Genomic DNA, 21,592 nt, shown 5'->3' with positions numbered 1-21,592 from the left:
TCCACAGCTTTGTTCACAATGGTAGTGCTTGCCTCCCCATGTGCAAAACTCATCAGCAACCCACGCCACCAACCAACCATTCACTAGGTTCTTCTCTCATGTGTTGTAATAGAGGATTGTATCCCTGTTTTTTGTTTTTTAAATAAAATATTGTAACTATAAATCAGTTACCCAAATTTGTTGACAGATATTTAAAGTCAAAGTGCCACAAACTGACATTTGTGGAATGTCTACATTAAAGAACACAAAAAGTTAAAAAAAAAAAAAAAAGAAACAATTCCCGAGTTGGAAAAACAAAGCCAATGGTGATAGCTTCTGTCTTGACCTCTGTAAGCGCTTTTCCTGATGAGTTTGTGGGCTCAGACACTCATTTCGGGTCATTGTCCTAGTGAGTCAATTCCCATAGGTTCCCATATTAAAATGTACCACTTCGAAGCATTAAAAAGCATATCTACAGCTAAAGAAAGGGGGGAACAGAAGGATCATGGTTGTTTTCACTGAAACAGGCACTGATAAAGTTAAATTCTGTAATTTTTATCTTTATATTTATATGTTTACGTTTACAGCACTGCCTGCAGCTTGCTAACATTGCTTAGTAACACTAGTACACACTGAGTACACTCCTTCCTCTCACCACAGCATGATCCCTTCTAGGTACGAATTACAGCAGTCAGAACACTGACACTGAGTCCAGAAATCAGTGTTTTATGCTGTGGAGATTACATCAGTAGATTACACACAGTTCTATATGTTTCAACCAAAGAAGAAAAATATTTTTACATGCAATTGTGACCACAAAGTAAAGGCGGATTTTTTTAAAACTAGACTTGGGCAAATATTTTGGGATTATTGTAAGTTATAAAACAGTCTTACTCAACAGCAGTCACCAAACCACACCATAACACAGCAACCACAGACTGATGTGAGTCATAATACAGATATACTGTACATGAGATCACCCTCAGTTGTGGATTCATGTATAAACAGTGACAAGGAACACTGTGAGCTCAGCTTTCACTGTGAGTATTCATCATCTCAGAATCACATGAAAGCAAAGCTAAAGTGGACCAACTGAAACTAATCCAGTTACTGTCTGTCACACACCAGCGGGGCTGCCGAGGGAGCAGTGTCGAGTATCACTTCGTGCCCACCGTGTTTGTGAGAGGGCTATTCTCTTCTGAAGATGATGAGAGGGAGAAGGACAGCAAAGTGTTGTGTCGCAACTTCAAAAGCATTCCTGATTGCTCACAAGTTCCTACCTCGAAACATTTCCACAGTAATTAAGCAAGTGAAGTGTTAGTTACTGATCAAAATATGCCCTTGAGAAAGATCAACCTCCAGCCTACTGATACACTTTATCAGCTACAAACATACGTTTTAAGAACTGATATGAACGATTTAGGAGCTGTCAACCTTGCAAGCTCTCAAGTGTTGGGGTGGTCTTACATGAACCACTGGTGGATGATAACATCACTTGTACACTTAAAACCCACTGACCACAGATAGAAAATGACTACCAACTCAGTGGTTGGCTGGTAAATGCATTGAATTCTTTCCCATTCAGATTGCAAGTAATTGCAGCAACCATCTGCTCACCTAGCGGTTGAGGGTGCTGCACGTTCAACCTCTGTGCAACCACTTTCAATTGCGTTACACAAAGATTTCAGAGTTAAGCATGCCAGATATAAACAAGCCAATCAAAACTTACGCACCCATCAAGTAGTCTGCTGAGTTAACCTGTGGGAATAGGGCCACATCAAAGTCTGTAACTATTTAACAACAAGTAAATCAGTAAACCTTAGTCCTAAATCTGCAATAAGACTAAACTGTCTCCTGACAAATGTATAATATCTTAACTTTTTCCAAGAGCATCTGACATTCCCGACTGAATTTTGATAAAATTAAATTATGAAAAAGGATTGTTTTGATTCCTTTCACTGGCAAGAAGTCGAGTATGTCTGTAACCACACATACCTTATTTATGTAACCTTTTATTTCTGCCTCTGTATATTTCCATTCAAAATAAGACAGACTGGAGGGCAAACACATCATTGCATAGCAAGCAGTGAGGGCCTGATTTTACACTGCTTACATAGCAAGAATATGTAAGGCTGTTTAATCAAATGCTTCCTCCTTCTCAGGAAATACACTTACAAACACACCTTCTATAAGAAATGCAGATGTAGCTCACAACCAAAGAGTGCATCGGCACTGCAGGCAGGGTTATAAAAGCTTCCATGTGTTCAGACTGAACTGAGCTTAACGATATATAAAATACAAGTTTCATCTGTCCACAAGCAATTTTCACAGGTGTGGTAATGGTAAATGAACTGAATCTTATATAGCGCTTTTCTACTCAAAGCACTCTATACAACATGCCACATTCACCCAATCACACCCATTCACACCAGCACTGTCTTCTAAGTTTCTTAGTGCTTCCTAACTACCATTCAAACACATTCATACTCCAATGAACGCATTGGAGACCAATTTGGGGTTAGTGTCTTGCATGCAGACTGGAGGAGCCAGGAAACCACAAACCTTCTGATCAGTAGATGACCTGCTCTGCCTCCTGAGCCAAAAAAATATGGTTAGAGATGCCACGCTGTAGGTGGCAATGCCTTAACCATATGTTTGTTGCAGGCCACTAGGGTCAATTCCATCCTTGTCAAGGGGAGTGCTAACCTTCTCTCTTTTCATACAACACGAACAAATGTGTATTGTATTTGCTACATCTGGCTTTTTTAAAATTGTTTTTATCCATCATTCTGACGTCCATCATTTGTCCTCTGATTGCCAAGAATCTCGAGAACAATTTTATAAAATGACCTATTCTGAACAGGTTAGATGTTAAAGTCAACACTGATGCTAATCAATATTTTTCACTTTTACAGTAGTATTCGCCACACTTCTATGTGTACAATAAGTGGAATTTCCATTTATTTGTTCACAGAATGTATTAAACTTAATCCTTAGGGGAACATAGTTACAACTGTGTGGTGGTCTTTCACTCCAACACACAAATGTCTAAAATGTCCCTCTGGTGTTGGAGATATCTCGGATATAAGAGAGGAATCACTAAAATTTGAGGCTTCCCATTCATTGATGAATGTATTACTTTTAATAGCTGATGTGCCATGCATTGTGTTTGCTTTTACCTGACTGATGAGTTCTTCCCTTGTTGCTGAGGCCATTGCTGTGTAGGGAAGCAGAGCGAGTTAAGGGGGAACAGCAGGTAGGAACAGGAACAAAGGTGGGATCCAAATCCAGAATCAGCTGATTGAGCTGCTCTATGGACTCATCAATGTCTGTGGATAAAGACGCTAGTTCGTCTTCTTGACAAGCTGTCGTTTGTGTGGTATTAGCAGAGTGTATGTTCTGTGTTTTATCTATGATATGTGCATCATTCTCATGCACCAGCCCTCTCTGCACTGCTTCCCTGCTGCTGAGTCCTCGAGGTGGAGTATCTGGAGCAGCCACAGATGCAGCCAGAGGTGGTGGCCTCCCTTTCTTCATCCTGCTCGACTTCCTATCCCCATCAACTGTAATGAAGTTATCACTGACAGCAGCCTTTTGTTGCTGCTGTACCCAGGAGTGCGTCAAGTACTCACTTTGGGCTAGATTCTGAGTTTTGGGCAGATTTTCGGACGAGAGGGAGCAAATACTACTTGAGTTCGGAATGTCTAGAGCAGGAACTGCACCACTATCTGCTTCATCCTCATCATCCAATATGTCAGTCTCCCTCTCGCTGGACGAAGCCTCTCCATTGATTGTGTGTCCCAATCCAGACTCATCTCTAGCTATCTCCTCCCTTCTTCCACTAGATGAAGCCAGCTCAGTCATGACTTCCTGAAGAGGCTGAGGAAGTTCAAAGTCCACCTCAGAGAACAGCTTCCCTGCTTGGGTGCACTTGTCCTGGTTGGCTTCTCTCTTCAGTCTGGCTCCAGTCAGCCCCTGTGAGGCAACAGACAAGCCAGAATCACTGCTGGCAGACGGAGCTCGGTCACTGCAACTACCACTGCAGGTAGTTAAAGGGAATGAAGCTCCTTCCTCACTGCTCGTCTTCCTCTCTCTGCCACTCAAAACAATGTTTCCAGGGTCCAGGGCATGGGGGGGAGCTGTGGGTAGATAAAACAGAATTATACCATCAATTTTTTAAAGCAAAATAAAATAGAAAGTAATTTAGTCAGAGATAATATGGCATTCATATTTCTGACTTTTTTATGCCACTGGAGTTCTTAATGTTTAACTGCCATTACAGGAGAGTACAACAGACAACTGGCTAATTACCTCTGTTGAAGCAGATTTTTTTTTTCAAATTGCTAAACTGTACTACGTCAGCAGCACAATCAGAGGACACAGATGTGATATTTCAGCATAAAATGGTCAAAGCTGCATTCGGAAAACTGTATTTAAAGCTGAAAACAGCACCTTGGAATTGAACATATTCCTGCTACCTGTGATTCTGTGCCTGCACAACTACTGTACATGACTCATTACGCCAGACACACTCCATGGAGATAACACAGAGCCCCTTTGTGTTTGCTGGTAGATGCATGTGTCACACAAAGGACGTGTCTTTCATAGACGTCTACCTTGGGTCAGATATAACCGATAGCATGGTCACGCACACAGCTTTTCTATCCTTTAACTGGGTGTAGTAACAAGAGAATGTATTTGTCTTCCTGCAATTTCTAAATAAACTAGTTGGAACTAGTTTATTTAGATATAGCTTCAGAAATGGGACAAATTGCTAATTTTTGTCATACACGGTGCTTAACAAATTCATTAGACCACCTGTCATAAAAACAACAAAAAACAAATATGTTAGAAATCTGTTGAAAACCTGTGTAAAACTAATAATGACTGAATTCATGTTTTTATACTTTGCTGAGAAGTCACAAATTAGGTAAGTAAGGTTCATTCAGGTAGCGCTTCTCACAACAAAAGAGTGCTTTGCGATACAGAATGAGTGTAATTCAGTGTAACAATCATTACTGGTAGTTTTATTTTAGCATTAAAAATATTATTTTGATTTAAGAGCTTATCCATGCTGGTGGATTAACCACTAAAGTATTTAATATAGCATCATATTATATTTTCAATACTTTAAACATACTTTTATGTATAAAGTATTTATGGTTAGAACATAAAAGCAGTCTAATAAATTTGTTAAACACTGTATATCATATGACAGTAAGCTAGGTCTTTGACATTGTTATAGACCAAATGAAAATATCTGCAAATTGTATCCGTGAAACACAGAAAACTAAACAGTACTGTATGACTAAAAGAGCAAGTTATTTTCCAAAACAGGTTGCTGCACTTCGACAGGACTGCCCTGTATAGTAAATACAACAATACGTACAGTGCATACCAGAGCTGTATGAGGATAGCCTCTTAAGTCCAGAGAGGCAATAAAACTCAAATACCAGACATGCATGGTAAACCCTCACAGCTGGTCTAATAGCTCTCTCACAGAGAGATGCACACAGTTTCCAAACATGCTGCATAACTCCACAATTTACAGAACTTCATCACTTTAATAGAAGTAAATAAATTAATTAATGAAGTCGAGCTTACTTTTTCGACTGCTAGGAGTAAACTTTCACTGGCCCCACTGCAGACTAGAAACAGGATGGAAATGCTTTGCTCAAGCCTAACCTCCGGAGTCACAGAAAGAGGAAAAGAGGAACAGATGACAAGCAGAATGGAAAGAGACACAGGGACGAGGGTAGAATGAAAAGGATGGAAGTGAAAGCAAAGTGAAAAAAGATTTAGGCTAGCTTCTCTTCTTCTTCCAGTGTTTATCGTCCTCACTGTCTCTCAGGCTGCCACAGGAAAACAAGCAAAGAACATTCTTTCTCTTAAGGTGCTAAGAGCTCTCCAGTGTCCCCCCTCCTACTCTCTCTTTCCCCTCTCTCATGTCACTCTTGCACTCAGTCCCTGCACTATGAATCTCCGCCTTTGCCGTCAACACGTAATTCGCTCTGCTTTGCCTCCTATTTTTTGCCCTCCCCCCTGCATCCTGTCCAGGCTGCGACAGGTAGGCAGAGAGAGAGTGCACTCATGCATTTTTATGTCCAAAGGGGAAACTGGAGAGAAAGGAAACTGAAGGGTGGATCATTCACTAGACTTGCAATCACACACACACACACACGAACACACAGGTGGAAAAGTGTGTACAACACACATATTGCACTTTCAAGGGAAAAAAACACACACACACCAAAAAAACAAAAACAAAAAGCAAACAAAGCATAAGGACCTTGAGCTCTCCAAATATGGAGAGGGGAATGTAAACATGGAGGCGGGCTTTGGAGAGATTGTCTGGAAAAGGGGGATGGGGACACATTGGACAAATTGCAACCTGCAACTTGAACTTGAAGGTAAAAAGAGTGAGATAGGAGATTAGATAAAGGAGACAAGAGGAAGGGAGAGAGTACAAGAAGATGAGGAGATAAAGTGAGGAGGAGTGTGTGGGAGGGCAAAGCAGAACCACCTGTGATTGAAAACAATGTTCTTGCAAGTGTCTGTGCGGCTAACCGGCATTGCACCTTCATTACGCTTATGTGTAACGTGTAATGGCTATTTATTTGCATTCATGTGAGCGTGTGTCTATGTGTGTTTACATGCCGCTTGTAAAAGCTCTATCTAAATTACATGGCTGACCATGGGCAGGTTTAGCAAAACAGCTGGAACCAAAACCTTAACCTTCCACTTACAAGTGATTGTTTCAGCTGTCTCGATTTTGAGGTCTTGTTTTGTATTGTTTATTTCCTGTGTGCGCACATTTATTCCACCTAATGGAAACTTCATATAAAAAAAGTTTAAAAACCCACAACCGCCTCCAAAACACACAGCTCTGGTCTGGCTGCGCTCTCAAAGATTGGCATTACACCCGTTCCCAGGAATGTCAAAGAGGCCTTTGTGACCACAACAGTTGTAAGCTGTCACACTGATGACCAGGCAATTACCCACAAGACTGGCCACAGCAAAGGCCAAACAGACAATCTCGGGGATCTAAGGGTATTAACTACTACATAACAGCCAAAGGTACTGTAATGGAAAGGTTACCAAAAAAGCTACAAAACACACACAGATATATAAATATTTGACATATCATCACCTTATAAAAAATTCTGGGATTGGACCTTAAAATCAAAAGATATGCTTGATGCAAATTTGGCAGGCATGGTCTCTTCCATCTCCAGATTGCTTGGAAGAACTATGTTCCTTGGACCACTTTCTTAATTGCATTTTCAGCACAACCTTCAGACAGCAAACATCACCTTCTCTTTCAAATTGAGATACATATTATTTAAAGGGTATCTCTGGAATATTCCAGTAGTTTTCAGCAAATGTCAACAAAATACTTTTCTAGTCCAAAGGCAGCACAACAGGTTTGGAGTGGGGACAGGAACATTCTTCTCCTTATTTTTGATATCAACAAATCAGGGCACCATACATTGGTCCCTTGGAGAAAAGGCTCTTGGCAGGAATATGGCATACAGGGGGTCTCTATTTTGCAGAAGATTCAACTCACATGGTAGAGGCGCAGATAGCCATAAAAGGATTACAAGGACACAATTTAAGAGTATGGGCTGTGATAAAAGCTGGAGACGGAAAAGGATATAATATTGAAGGGGAGTTCATTGAAGTCAGAGAAGTTTTCTTTTAAAAAAGTAACAACACAAAGTTACACCATTCCATTTGGATAAGCAAGGCCACCAGTCCTTGCCCAGTGAAATCTAACATTGGACATTACTTAAAAACACATTAAATATATATATCTACTAATCAGAAGGTTGGTGGTTTGATCATTGGCTGCTCCAGTCTACCTGCCGAAGTGTCCCAAAGCAAAATACTTAATCCCAAAGCGCTCTCTGCTGTGTCCATTGGAGTGTGAATGCTCTACTTGGGTGTAGAAACAAGGGCTTGTACAAAGGTGTGTGAATGGGTGAATAATATAAATCACAAATTCTCACTTTGGACAAAGTTAACCCAGATATTTTTTATGCTTTAGACTGGTCTGCTTTATTTCATTAAAAGCCTTTGTGTGAACATGAGCACGATATAGAGGGATAATGTAATCCTAGATTTTGTAACATTGGACAGGGTGGCTGTAAAGCAGGTAGTAATAAGTAATCTGTGTGCCCATATGGAAATTGCATCTTTACTGGTTCACTACCTGCTTAGATGTGTGTAACGTTTTTTTTTAAATGTGTTTATTTTTACGTTTATTTTGCGACCGCTTCTCTATCACAGACATAGCTTTATTGTTTTTTTCTTGTTTTATTTATATATACTATGTTAAAGCAGTGAAGACAAGCTAATCTATCTCCCAAAAGGGGTATTCAGATAAAATGTTATCCTGTTCAACCCTGGCTAATAATAAATTCAGAGGAAGTACAGAAATTCAAAAAACAGGAAAAGAAACTGAAAGAAGGAGAAGAATGTGGGGAATTTCTGATTAAGAAATATTAAAATACACCTCACCTGTTTCTAGACAAGATGTGTCCTGATAAGAGTCTCGTCTAACCAAAGGGTCCAAGGTGTCATAGTCCACTGTCACAGAGCGTCCATTGTGCCACAGCTCTCTGCCTGCACATGACAAACAGCGCTGGTCAGGAGTCAGTGAAACAACAACAAGACACACAAACTCAAACACTGGTGTTAGGGCAAATCCCCAACAGCCGATCCTGCAGCAAATCTGTTTCAAATATTGCTGTGAGCCTTATTTTGGGTTTGACTCTGATTTCTATCAGCTCATTAAGATCTGTGTGTGTCTGGATGTGTGTGTTTGTGAGTCCGGCTGTATGTATTTCCTGTGTGCACAGTATCTACAATCTGAATTCCTGTCAGATGTGTGTGTGTGTGTGTGTGTGATAACTCTGTGTATTGCTTCCTGTTGAGAGGAAAGGAGTGTGACTACAGTTGATGATGGCCAGTTTGGCCGGTGTGGTGTCCAACACTGCCCCCACCTGGCTGACCGATCATTTCATTCACAGACAATGTGTCAGAGTGTGTTATTCTTCAGTTTGACGCCTGTCTTGTCTGCTTGAATTAAAGACACATTGAAGCCTGGTGCAGCCTTTTAATCCAAATAATATGAATATAGTCTTGCTGCATCAATTAGAGAGGCTACATGTTTGGATTTTTAAGATTTTTCACCAAACAAGAAAATAAAAGTCAGAATATCTGAGGGGTATCACAGAGAGACAAAAACAGTTCATACTCACATTCATGGCCAATTTAGAATAATCAATTGACCTAACTGTCCTACATAAAAGTCAGTATAAGATATTGTATAAAATCTTTATTCCTCAACACAGTCTGAACTCTCTTAGGCAAGCTTTGGTATAATTTCGTTAAGTAGTCTTCTGAAGTAGTTCTCCGGGCATCTTGAAGGGCATTACTAAGCTAAGGTATGCTTTTACTGCACTGGCAATGTGTTTGGGGTCACTGTCATGATCCTGAATTCCAAATTTGGATTCATTACTCCAAAGGACCTGTTGCCACTTATTTTCACTTAAAATTAATAGAAAAGTGGCCAAAATCCAAAGAAAAGTTAGAGAGCTATTACTGAAAACCATTTTAAAACTTCGAACAAAGTCCAAATGTTGCCATTAGGTTGCAGACTGACCAGTCTGTAAGCCAAGCTGACTGAAGTTAAGTTATGATAGACATATTTCAGTGCTTAAAGATGGGTGTGATAAGTGACATTTTGGGGCATATCATTGCTGGTATGATTGCCATAGAAACACCCCCAAAAAAGATCTAGCATAGTTTTTATTAGCCATTAGCATGAGCAAAGCTAGCTATCCTTTACTAAGCTCATTTTCTTCTTCATTTCCTCTTGGAACATATTTATAATGTGATTTGACTAGCTAACTGCAGCTCTGGAGCAAATGACTAAACATAGTTTGTTTGACTGGCAGCGCTGATGCTTGAAAAACTGAAAATGAAAACTCTAAAAGGTTATCTATATGTCATCAAAGGCTACACAACAATCAAACAAATTACAAGTAGGCATGTTGTATAGCTGGTTGCAATACTTGTCTAAGTGTCTTGTTTTATCATCACCATTGGATTTCATCTTATGTGTCAAAATGTGAGACTTTGCAGGAACGCTTGGAAGTATACATTTAATGCAGTCCTTATGCTAGAGTTTAAGTTGTTTAACTTGTTCCCTCAGTGCTTTTTCTGTGTGGACCTTCAGGTTATTCATTCTATAAAGTTCTTGTCTCTGTCTATCTCTATTTCAGTTGTTGTTTCTCACTTCCTCTTTTATTTAGGTAGTCTTCTGTCTTGCATTTTTTGCTTCTTTTGCATCACTGTCTTGATTAATTTCAACCCTGCCTGGTTCCTTTAAGTGTGTATTTATAGCCAATTTCTGTTGTTCTTTTTCAGATCATCTGTTAAGCTCTCCTCATCTGCTCCCTCTTTTCTGCAGAATTTTGGATTTTTACTTTTCCCTCTGTGGACATTTGCTTTACTGTATTACAGACTTAATTAAAGGTTAGTTTTTGGTTTAATCTGCTGGTTACCGCATTACCGCATTTGCATTCTTCTGATTCCACACTTCATGACAGCTCACAAACACATATACAAAAGCAAAGAGCTGTTACACAACAAAATGCACAATCCATACAAAGATTACTCATTTTTAGTAATTTAAACATTAAAAATGTAATAATACAGAGTTACTATCTAACTTAACATGGAATCAATATGTTCTTTGTAAATTTCCACTATTTTATTACTTTTATTGGTAATATATGAAAAAAGCATATCACAGTAGAGTATATGTTTCATTTTTTTGGATTATCAATTTAATTCAAGTGTTAAGCTGAATGCTGACCCCAGACAAGCAGCTATCACCTAAACTCAAACAGGTAACAGGTAGCAGTAGGACTTTGTAGCTTCCATTTCCAGTACAGTCGCTGTGAGGATGGCTGTGAAGTGCTCTTTGTGCTGCTTTTCAACTTTGCTGTTGGGTTTTGTGTTGATATATAAACACTAAAAGAAAGACCTTGTGCGTCCTCATCCTCAGGATAGAGATTTGTGTCAGTGTGTGGGACTCTAGCATAACTTTTGTACTGTTAACTAATAATTATACAACGGTGCATTTCATGTCCTGTTACAGAATAACACTAAAGTAGTGTAAGAAATTACTTTCTCCAGGAAGTAACTGAATAATTTAACACATAATTACACATTAGTTAGTAATAATTAGTAAATAATAACTAATGTGTAATGTGCTACTTATTTGGAGTAATGACTCCAAGACTGATTAAAGAACACTGACTCTGGATCTGGCATTAACAATCTAATCTAATCTTTTCTGTATCTTATTGTGTTATTACTGATTTAAAGAGTAGCAAGACATATTTTCTCATAGCTAGTGTGGTGATATGCAGTGTGTTCTGTGACCTGAATTATAAATGCCTGTAATAAAGGCTGCAATCAAATACTATTTAAAAAAACAAAAAACAAAAAAAACTTCCTCTGCTTCTGTAAGACACCAAATATTTCATCTCACTTTCTCCATCGCTAGGCCAGTGAGATTTAAAAGACTGCAGCAAACAGTGAACAAGGAGCTGGTGATGCTAATGTTATTGGTGCTGTTCCAGAATTATTCAACTCCAAATTTGGAGTGGGGATGAGTTGCAAAGTTGCTTAAAGGCACACAGAAACTGTGGGCAAGCTAAGGTGATATAGCATTTATTTATTTGTGAAATCCAGTGCAAGGGTACAAGCTGAGCCAAAAGTATATATATTTAAAAAAAAGGCAAATGTGGTTTGGCAATTAAATCAGTGCAGGTGAGCTTGACTTGACTTGATCTAACAGTATGCTTGACTTCTAGGAATCTGTGTATGAGTAATGCTTTCATATGAGTAATTTCTTTCTACCCTGACACTAATACCCATGTGCGGTACTGACCCACTATGTCTATGCTCCTCTAGGACAACTGTCACGCAGCGTTAACTTGGCACTAGTACATTCGTGAGTCAGATCAAGTCTTATATGAAGAAGAATATGTGCAAGCCTACTTTTGCTTGAGACCTGCAAATACATTTCTTTTAAGATACAGTACAATGTATCTTGGTATATAGTATTGCTTTATATTTTCCTTCCAAGGAGCCAAAGTGCTCTAGAGCAATAGTTTTCCAGGCATCTGAAAGCCTTAGAACGTTTTTAGAAGAAAGTCTGACTCATTGGTGGAGGCTCTGTCATGGTTTGGAGCTGCATTTCAGCCAGTGGTGTTGAAGATTCTGACAACACCGATGGAAATATGAAAACAGAAAAGCACCAGCTGTTTTTGATCAACCATCTGGTATCATCTGAAAAGCATCTGATTGGCAACAGCTTAGTTTTTCAGCACAACAATGATCCCAAACACACTGCCAGTGGAGTAAAAGCATACCTGGATAGAAAAACGGAATATTCTCAGTCATGAACTGGCCTCCCCAGGCTGGCCTCCCCACACTGCTTCGATAATGTACTTCCACATTATCGAAGCAGTGTGGGCTCATCTTGACAGAGAACAGAAGTCAGCCAACATTCAAAGAAGAGCTTTGAATGTCCTTGAAGAGGATAACTATTCCTGGAGACTACTTAAGAAATTACACCCAAGCTTGCCTAAGAGAGCTCAAGCTGCGTTGAAGAATAAGCTGTCATAGCAAATATTGATTTTCAAGCTTATTAGAATTGCACAAACTCAGTTTTTTCCTTATATCCTGTATTTCCATACTTGTGCAAATATTTCAATAAAGTGCTAAATCTTTTTTCTATTTCGTAAAAAAATATAAAGAAATGAGGAGTGGATCAGGAGTTTTGAACAGTACTGTAGTTATTCTGCAAATGGCAGCTGCCAAACGATCTGCTTTTAATGAGTGGTGGAGTATATAAAAATGTTTTATGTTTCTAAACAGGATCAAAAGACTTTAGCTGGCTCAATGAGAATTCTTAATATCCACCAGAAACTGCAACACCTGCATCATATTTTAACCAGAATTATGATTATGCATATACAAGCTTTACTGAAGAACACATCAAAGGAAAGTTTTTTGTGAGAGACAGCCTACCTGCAATTTTTTCAGGACTTTCAGAGAATAGCAGCTCTACTTTTCCATCTTCTGGGAACCGGGCATCTGGAATGTTAAGGGAGAGATCAGAGAGCTGGACAGTTAACTTGGCATTCTATGCATATTTCCATGTGTCCTTCACACCTGCAGAGCTGATATGGTTCCAGGGTTAGTTCAGGTAGATGGAGAGCAGACTGGCTGATAGATTTATCAGTTACTGATTAAGCTTGATAGTGGCGCGGCACTAAGACAGCACCTGGCAGTGTGTAGGCTGAGGTAGCAGGTCATAAATACCTTCTCTGGCACAGTCAAGGTCCGCCTTTGAGAAAGTGAGGGCGTGTCCAGATATGAGGCCCGTATGAAACTGTAGCCGGAAGACGACCTGACGACTGGCTGACCGGCTGTTTTTGTCATAACAAACCACCTACAAACAGACAGTGAGACGATAATAAAAACAAATAAAAAATAAAACATGACTGTTCATTTTTTGTAAAGAGTTTTTTAAAAGTTACATTTAAAATTTAGGCAGATTAAAACAAAGATAGGTTTGGATCTGGCATTAGACAGAATGGTCAATTCTGTTTAACTTGTCCTGTTGGTGCTCAAGTAAAAAAATGTACACTCATGCAGATGCACAAATAAACCATTAAAACCGTAACTGCAAGTGTAATATTCAAATAATGCAACACAGATGTGTCCTCCAATTACAGAAATGTTTATTATTATTAGTAGTAGTAGTAATAGTGCCGGAGGGGTTAGATATGGGGCTAGATATTCAAAAACCAGTCCACAGGGGGAGCATTCAATTCAGGTGAAAAGTTTTAGTAAACTTTTCATTCATGAAAGTTCATATTTCTTGAAGAATGAAAAATTCAAAATCAACACATGTTCAAAAAATTGTTTACAAAATTAAACAATAGCTCCTTACTCTTGTGTAAACATCTGCTCATCAGTTAGCTGATAAAAATCTAAATATACAGAGTATCACAACTCACCATGATGTCCCCTTTGAGCAGCTGAGCGGGCTGAAGCACAATGTAGAGGCGATCTGTCTCAGCTGCATTAACATGGCTGAGATGAACATGAGATGCATATATTAGTACCTTATGCTTTATGTAAGCTCCACGGTTACTGTGTTTACTGTGTGTAAATTATGTATTTCTTACTAAATTGGAGACGTGCAAACAGCTTGTAGACTTTGGTAGACCCTCAGGAACAGGAAACATCCTGAGACAACATCAACAGAGATATTATAATTCCAGTTAAATAGGGTAGTTTAAGAAAACTTTGACTAAAGATAGACAGATAAAGCAAGTTCACAACAACAGTGACTCCAAGGCACTTTATATAGCAAGGTAAAGACTTAGACCGTCACTTTTCAAGCACTTCACAGTGGACAGCAGCAGTCTTTGGTGTACAGGCTGGGCACACAGCCTTACACTAGGAACACTCAGAGAACCCTAAGAATCCATTTACTGAATTTTTTTCATTTTCTGTTACAATAACATGCAAGGCTCACCTTGGTTTTCACTACCTTGCTGAATTTTGAAATTGTGTCATGTTATGTGTAAAGATCTGATCGAGGTGTTGAGGATCTCTAGATTAAAACAATGGGTATCTTGCTAGGCTCATAAAGGCTCAAATCACATCTCTCCTTCCTCTACATTGCAAGGAAATGCCACAAACTGCAGTTGGTGAAATAACCACTTGAGGCTCGCTCCAAAACAAAAAATCCATAGATTTTCATGTCAAAATGGCTGAAATAAACAGACTGGTATAAAAAAAGGTTTTGATTTCTATGGCTACTTTTTCACTTTCAATGTTTATTTAGCTCACCTGTTTTCATTTTAATAAGCCATAAAGTTATGCACAAGTTTACCTTGTTGAGTTATACATTCAGTTTTTTGGGGTGTGTCTTAAGTCTGTTTTTAATCAGCTAATATCTGCGTCCCATAATCTTATAGTGAACTACAAATGTGCTTTGCTAGCCCAGCTATCCCAGGTTAAATATATGGTCACAACTAATTGAAAAAAAAAGAAAAAAAAGAAAAAAAGAATCAGGATTGCATGAGCTAAAATGCCAAACCTGTTTGTGCTGCTTACCTCCATCTGGTCTTAGTTTGGGGAGACTATAAAGAACAACACAGAGCAGGAAAGATGGAGAAGGAGACATCTTTAGTCTGCCTTTTAATATGCTGCCCAGCATCCATACATACCTGAAAAAGCAGAAAGAAAGTCTGTATCTATAACATTATTAGAAATGGAAGACAGTATAGTTAGATTTTCACTGAATTCCCTGGTTCCATTGGTTCACAGTAGCTTTATTATGTTAACTGTTTCACAAAACGGTCAATCAGGTGATCAATGAGCATGCGATCTGAGGTCAATGGCAGATGTTTTGGTCACAGAGCAGAGGTTTAGAGTTGAACCACAGTTGAACTTTGACCTCCAGGAATCAGTCATGCAAATCTTTACCGTTTCTGTGAAGGGGTCATAAGAGCAGAGAGCGTGTCATTGTAGAACCTCCTCATGGCGAAATGGTCGAGGGAAAGGTCTGCACTGAGAGACAGACACATTTTTAGATAATGTTCTAGTGTTTCATGTTGATGTATATATATATGTATAAGAGTGAGCTGTTCAAGTATGGAACACATGCACTGTCAACGTGTCTGAAGTTTCCTCTTTTTCTGCATTTTTTTTAGTGATTTGCCTCAAATTGAACTTTCCCAACATGCCATAATAAGATGTGGCAAAACAAGGACATCATTTTAATAGTTCAGCTGTGGACCATAAAATCACACATAAGCTATAGGATGATGCTATGAAGGCTCTTGTGTTTGCTCAGAGTCGGTGTAAATGTATTCACTGGTGTCCAACAGAAACAGGATCCCTGCCCAAAAATCAAACATAATCACAGTTCAAAGTCTCTACTGTCAGCCGTGCTGCCCTTTGCCTGGTGGAGACACGCAGCAGATCAGCCACTATTCCCTCTGTCTATTGTTCAGTCAGCACTCTTTGATCTGCAAACATGTCCAGCAGTAAATGTCACTACTGGCGCAATACTTCACAGCTCCATTTCCTGCACTTTGATGTAATCAGAGATAACATTACCAACATGGGAAGTCCAGAACCTGAAAGGTTTTTTGGACACAACAACATATGAAAATATTCTTTTTGCATCACTCCGAGAAGTCCATTTTATGAGAATTTAGGATGAATCCTTTGCAAAACTTCAATATCTCTATCAAAATTTAAGGTTATACTCCCAAGAAGAAAAGAGGCCTGTGTTTAGGCCTGATCCCAAATTTTAAAAGACAGTTTATTGATCCAGCTATCCGTGCATAGTTTCTTGATTTATTTCAGAACATAAGATGTGAGTGAGTTCAGCAGCCAAACACCAAAATGAAACAAAAAAGTTCATACTAACACTGTTGCAGAAGGTCTCAAAAATGTTTTAGACCTGCTTAGTTTCACTCTTCTCTCTAGTTCATCCAAAAACCAACTTAAGGTTTGACCCTGGAGATGTGTAACACTTCTCTCATATAAAGCCTAGACCGGTGTTGGGCAACCAAGCCTCTGGAGAACTTCAGGACATGTTGAGGAGGTTGTTTAGCCATTTGAATCAGCTGTGTTGGATCAAGGACACATCTAAAACCTGCAGGACACCGGCCCTCAAGGCCTGGAGTTGCCCACCCCTGGCCTATTATCTTGCTGTAGGATGAACTCCTTTGAAAAACCTTGAAAACTGACAGCAGGCTACATTTTATAAACAAATATGGCCTGAACCCAGTATGATGACTAGGGTGATCTAGATCCCTTTATATTAACTCCACCCCAAGGAGACTAGTGTAAGATGAGACCTAAGATATGTGATATTGCTTTGTTTTACATAATGGCAGTGCAGTTATTTAGTCCCTATGCACAACCAATATCCAGCACAGCAGAAACTTTCCCTGCTGTTTAAAAAGTCAGTGTTACCTGGCTGAGATGGAGGTGAAGTGAATGTAGGATGCCACCAAAACTCCAAGTCGGCCTTTTCCTCCCTGTTAGGGACAGTCAAAAGCTCAGGATAAATAAAGTTTAGGTGCTTACGTACATCGCACAAATGCCTTTAGAGAACATGCCAGTGTCGGTGACTACAGTGATGTTTACCCTGCAGTGTAACACGAGGACATGCTTTAGATGGGCGTTCAGCCAGTTCTCTATCGCTGTGCACACACTGATGATCTGATCCAGGCTGGGAGCCAAGAGATCCACCCATCCCGTGTCCAAAACCTGACGGAAAAAGCCCCACTTGCGCTATTGTACCTGCTTACAGTTTTACATTGTGACATTTAAACTGAGTGCATTAGAATTACCTTGTAGTTGATTCTGCTCACAGTGTCATGCTTCCGGGAGAGGTTGATGAGCTGAAAAAAGGGTTGTTTGCATGAGATAAAATAAATAAATCACTTCTGCTGGTTGCATGCAAGATTTTTCTGTGGTTTAACATTTATTAACTAACATTTAACCTTACAGTTACCTGAATGTTTGCATCTAGGTATGAGGAACATGATGATTAGGGAAGCAAGGTCAAGTACGGAACTTTTATAATATTTATCCTAATATAGAGTTATATGTAACTTATAAAACATATCCAGTCATTCAAGGACAGAAAACAAAGACTTCCAAACATAAGACAAATTATACTACAACGAAAGGAAGAGTGTAATGAGAAAAAATGATAAACTAAATAAAATGTTTTAAGTTTCTCATAGTATGCATTTGATTTGTGTTATATGGTTGTTTTGATGCTTTCCATATTGTTTTGGAATAAAGAAATGAGTAAAACAACTGAATGTACGAATGGGAAGCTTCATAATTGTTTAAATTATATTTAATTCTTTTATAAAAGCAGGCCACTGTCTCTCAAATCTCTGAATCAGTTTGGTTTGCTTTTCAATTACCTTTAAAAATAAAATTCTTCTGCTATCTTTATCTCATCTACTTGTCTCACCATGTAGTTTTGTCCATGCTTGGACTGCAGCATGGGAATAATCTCCCATAGGTTCTGCAGATAGATCTCCTCTGGACACCCGGGAGGGGAGTATATGGTGATGATACGTTCAGTGATGTAGGTCAGATCCATTCTATGTGCTTCCTCCATAGTTGGTTTCAGTCACACAGGTGCCTGCAAAGACCCAAGTAGTGATACAGGGGGTGAAAAAAAGAATAGCTAAAGAAAATTTGGAGAAGTGAGACTTGCTTGTGTCACATCGGCTGCACTTCTGCATTTCAGCTTACACAGCATGGGACTGAGTTCAAATGCGATCAGTCTTACAAAGCCTTTTTACATGATGTGTTGCTAAAACAAAGCGAGGTCATGGACAACCAAAAGCTTAGTCACTGGAAGCCTTACTGATCTTGCAACCACAGAAGAGTTAACAATGAGCCACAAACACCAAATCTTAACCTCATTACTCATCAGCACTAAACCTGAAAACACTGATTCTGACAAGACATGGAAAATGTGACTGAGCTGTTTTCAGTCTCATGACTGGAACAGCTTGTCAAAGGTCTTTTTTTAAGTTTTAAGCATTACTGGCCCTATATTTCGAAAAAAGAAAAGTCATATCAGCAGGAACTTTTTGACTAGCTATGCTACTTTGTTTTCTGTTCCGTTATTTAGCTGACAAAGTCAGTCATTTCACTCAGTTTCTCTTTAAAATAGGAACAAGTGGGTACTAAAAATGATAATTCTAGAAAGACAGTAGCACCTCTTAGAGTTTTTAAACATGTTGATATCCATTTCAAGTGTATAAATAAATGTTTTGAACCTGATGAGATTTACTACTAAAAATGCTTTTTGCTAACTAACACTTCACTATGTGGACAGCAACTAATATTCATACTATATTACACATGTAACATTAGTATAAAATGTAGAAGTAGCTTTCTGTCCTTAATAACATGTTTTAGATATTTACTTTTGACACCATTTTTAGACCATATATGATGTTAACAACTCAGCAAGTCACATATCAAAATTTTGTCACATTAATGCAAATATTGTAATAAGTTATAGAATTCTTCATCAAAGTTATTGACAGTGATATAGTGGATAAGTGGATATAACCTGTAGTTAGAAAAAGGCAGCTTCCATCTTCTATGACCTCAGTAAATATTTTAAGTTTATGGGTTTTACTGTTACTTTCAGGTCAACGAGAGAACATTATGTCAATTTTCATGAATTTCTAAGAATTTCAGAGAAGAATCATCCTTGACATGCTCAACCAATGAATGTGCCGTTTCAAAGTAAGAACTCATCACCCCTCGTTTAAAAGTTTGAAATTGCTCAATTCAAGGCTTTAAAATGGATCTTCCCAAACCACAGGGTCATGTCACAGGCGCCATGTTGATCTTATTTATCTTTGGAACACAAGCTGTTTAGAAGTCCAACAGCGACAAAAAAGGCTACTATCTTGTCATATTTACAATTCAGTAACTATTAGATAGTGATACTAGGTTAGGTTCACCAAATGTAGACATGGCGAGGTGAACTGTAGCCTGACATTTACTAGGAATAGATGGCTAATTTTGCTAGTTAGTAGCCCAATGCTAATTATGTTATGTCTTTATTTTGTTTATAACAGTGCTGCAGCTGACACAACAAAACAAAAATGTGCAGCGAACAGGACAATACCAAAAAATATATATTAAAACATGTTAAAAGCAATAGCAGAGAGGTATCGTTTGACTGTTGGTTTAAAGTGTAAAATAATATGTTTATATATATATATATATGTTTATTGTCAGTTGTGAAAGTGTGAAAGGTTAAGCTGAAAAGCTGCACATACAAAATTATATTAAAATTAGAACAAAGAAATAAAAGGTCTACCCTTTAAAATCCATTGGATAGTCTATAGGATAATCTAGCCTTCTGTTCAAAAATTTTTTTTTATGTTTTTCCACACAATATAATTTGAGATCCGAAACAATGTGATTTCTTTGCCCATTCTTAAATCCGGATAATTCTGTGTTTTCAGAGGGGTTATATGAGTATATGGAGCATGGAAATTACATTCATGCCCATGTATGTCTACAGGAGTGATACCCACACACAGTAGAAGAGAAATTAGTGTGACAAGAGCAGTGGTTGACCTGCTTTTATCTTGACCATGTGACCACAGCAAAGTAAACAGAGACAGGCATTTTCATTGAAACAACATACAGGAATAATCTACTGCAGCAGCAGCCTGCGTCATTAAAGGAACTACAATTTTTAAATTTAGCTGCCAAAAATTAAGCTCTAAGTTATGCTGTGTGTCCAAGAACTGAGTCAAAAAAAAGTCTTCAGGACGTTTTGGAGAATGATACAGTTTTTTTTTTTTTATTATGTTGTCTCCAATTTTGAGTGTAGTAAGCAAAAAAGACCGGCAAAGGACCAGGATTTGTAAATCACAAGCTGCACAAGACTGAACCTGAGAATCTACAGTTCTTCAACAATGAAAGAAATGAATATGCTAGGATAGCTGATAGCTTTACTGTAGCCTCTAAAGACTAAATGGCAGCAGAGAGATGCAAAATAAGTGCAAACAGACATGAACAAATTGCAAAGAGATGCAAAATGAGCTGACATTGATGCAAAATGACTCCAAAGAGACACAAAACCACTAAAGCAGAAGCAATAGGCTGCTACAGCCTATCTCAGGTACCACAGCCCAACAGGTGGGGTACACCCTGGACAGACCAACAGGCCAACACCTAGAGACAGACGACTATTTTCATTCACACCTGTGGGAAATTTAGAGTCACCAATTAACGTAACCACACTAACTCCATGTCTTTCTACTGTGGGTTGAAGCCGGAGTACCAAAAACCAAGGGGAGAAGATGCAAAAACATAAAGACAGACTAAGAACAACACAAAGACAAAAAAAGGACTAAAAAGAGATAGCTAATGCTTAAAATGAGATACAAATCAGATAGAGTTACAAAATTACTATAAAGAGATAAAAAATAAAAAAAACTACTCAGCCATAAAGGTAACCAAGAATCATTAAACTACTACACACACCAAAAAGACTGAGGGGCTGGGGTGGAGGGGTGGGGGCTTTTACACATCTGAGCTCAGGGACCCGTTGGCCTCAGAATGCACGCATACATATACAGCGTGGTGGTTTAAATCTTAAATGTCTGTGAACTGGACTTGTTGCACTGCTGTTTTCGAGTGAGCCCTTTCTGACAGGGTTGGGCAAACAATCTTAATGAGTGACTGCTCTCCAATGATGTATTTCTGGGCTGTTTTTCCAACGTTTTAAGACTGCTGCAATCTAAATTTGTCCGCGCTCCGCCTGTGGAAGCAAAACAAACGGAAGTGTGCGACTTAACCGCACACATGCATATACACATGTTGCCATAGGGAGCCCAAACTGGTCACATCCAATTACAGCCTCTCTTTCCCCTTTTAAAGGAAGGCATTTCAAAATGGATTAGCCATCTTTATTTCTCTATTTTTCTCC

General features: G+C 38.7%; 1 protein-coding gene and 1 non-coding gene across 2 annotated transcripts in view; both read right to left on the bottom strand.

The window, feature by feature from the left end:
- Positions 1 to 15,648, bottom strand: part of LOC134646673 (tensin-3-like) — a 45,414-nt gene extending 29,766 nt beyond the window's left edge. The window contains exons 1-8 of the mRNA XM_063500536.2: positions 15,568 to 15,648; positions 15,196 to 15,308; positions 14,259 to 14,319; positions 14,088 to 14,163; positions 13,387 to 13,516; positions 13,093 to 13,158; positions 8,500 to 8,604; positions 3,159 to 4,118 (exon numbers count right to left, since the gene is read on the bottom strand). Coding sequence (XP_063356606.2) covers positions 3,159 to 4,118; positions 8,500 to 8,604; positions 13,093 to 13,158; positions 13,387 to 13,516; positions 14,088 to 14,163; positions 14,259 to 14,319; positions 15,196 to 15,308; positions 15,568 to 15,623 — 1,567 coding nt within the window. The 5' untranslated portion in view covers positions 15,624 to 15,648. The remainder of the gene's footprint in view (positions 1 to 3,158; positions 4,119 to 8,499; positions 8,605 to 13,092; positions 13,159 to 13,386; positions 13,517 to 14,087; positions 14,164 to 14,258; positions 14,320 to 15,195; positions 15,309 to 15,567) is intronic.
- Positions 2,580 to 2,707, bottom strand: LOC134616086 (U6atac minor spliceosomal RNA). The gene has a single exon (XR_010091427.1). It is a non-coding gene; the product is annotated as a U6atac minor spliceosomal RNA (small nuclear RNA).
- Positions 15,649 to 21,592: the final 5,944 nt, after the last annotated feature.

This window comes from Pelmatolapia mariae, linkage group LG17, assembly GCF_036321145.2.
Source record: "Pelmatolapia mariae isolate MD_Pm_ZW linkage group LG17, Pm_UMD_F_2, whole genome shotgun sequence".
In the NCBI taxonomy this organism is placed as follows: domain Eukaryota; kingdom Metazoa; phylum Chordata; class Actinopteri; order Cichliformes; family Cichlidae; genus Pelmatolapia; species Pelmatolapia mariae.
This window is presented reverse-complemented; position numbering and strand designations above follow the sequence as displayed.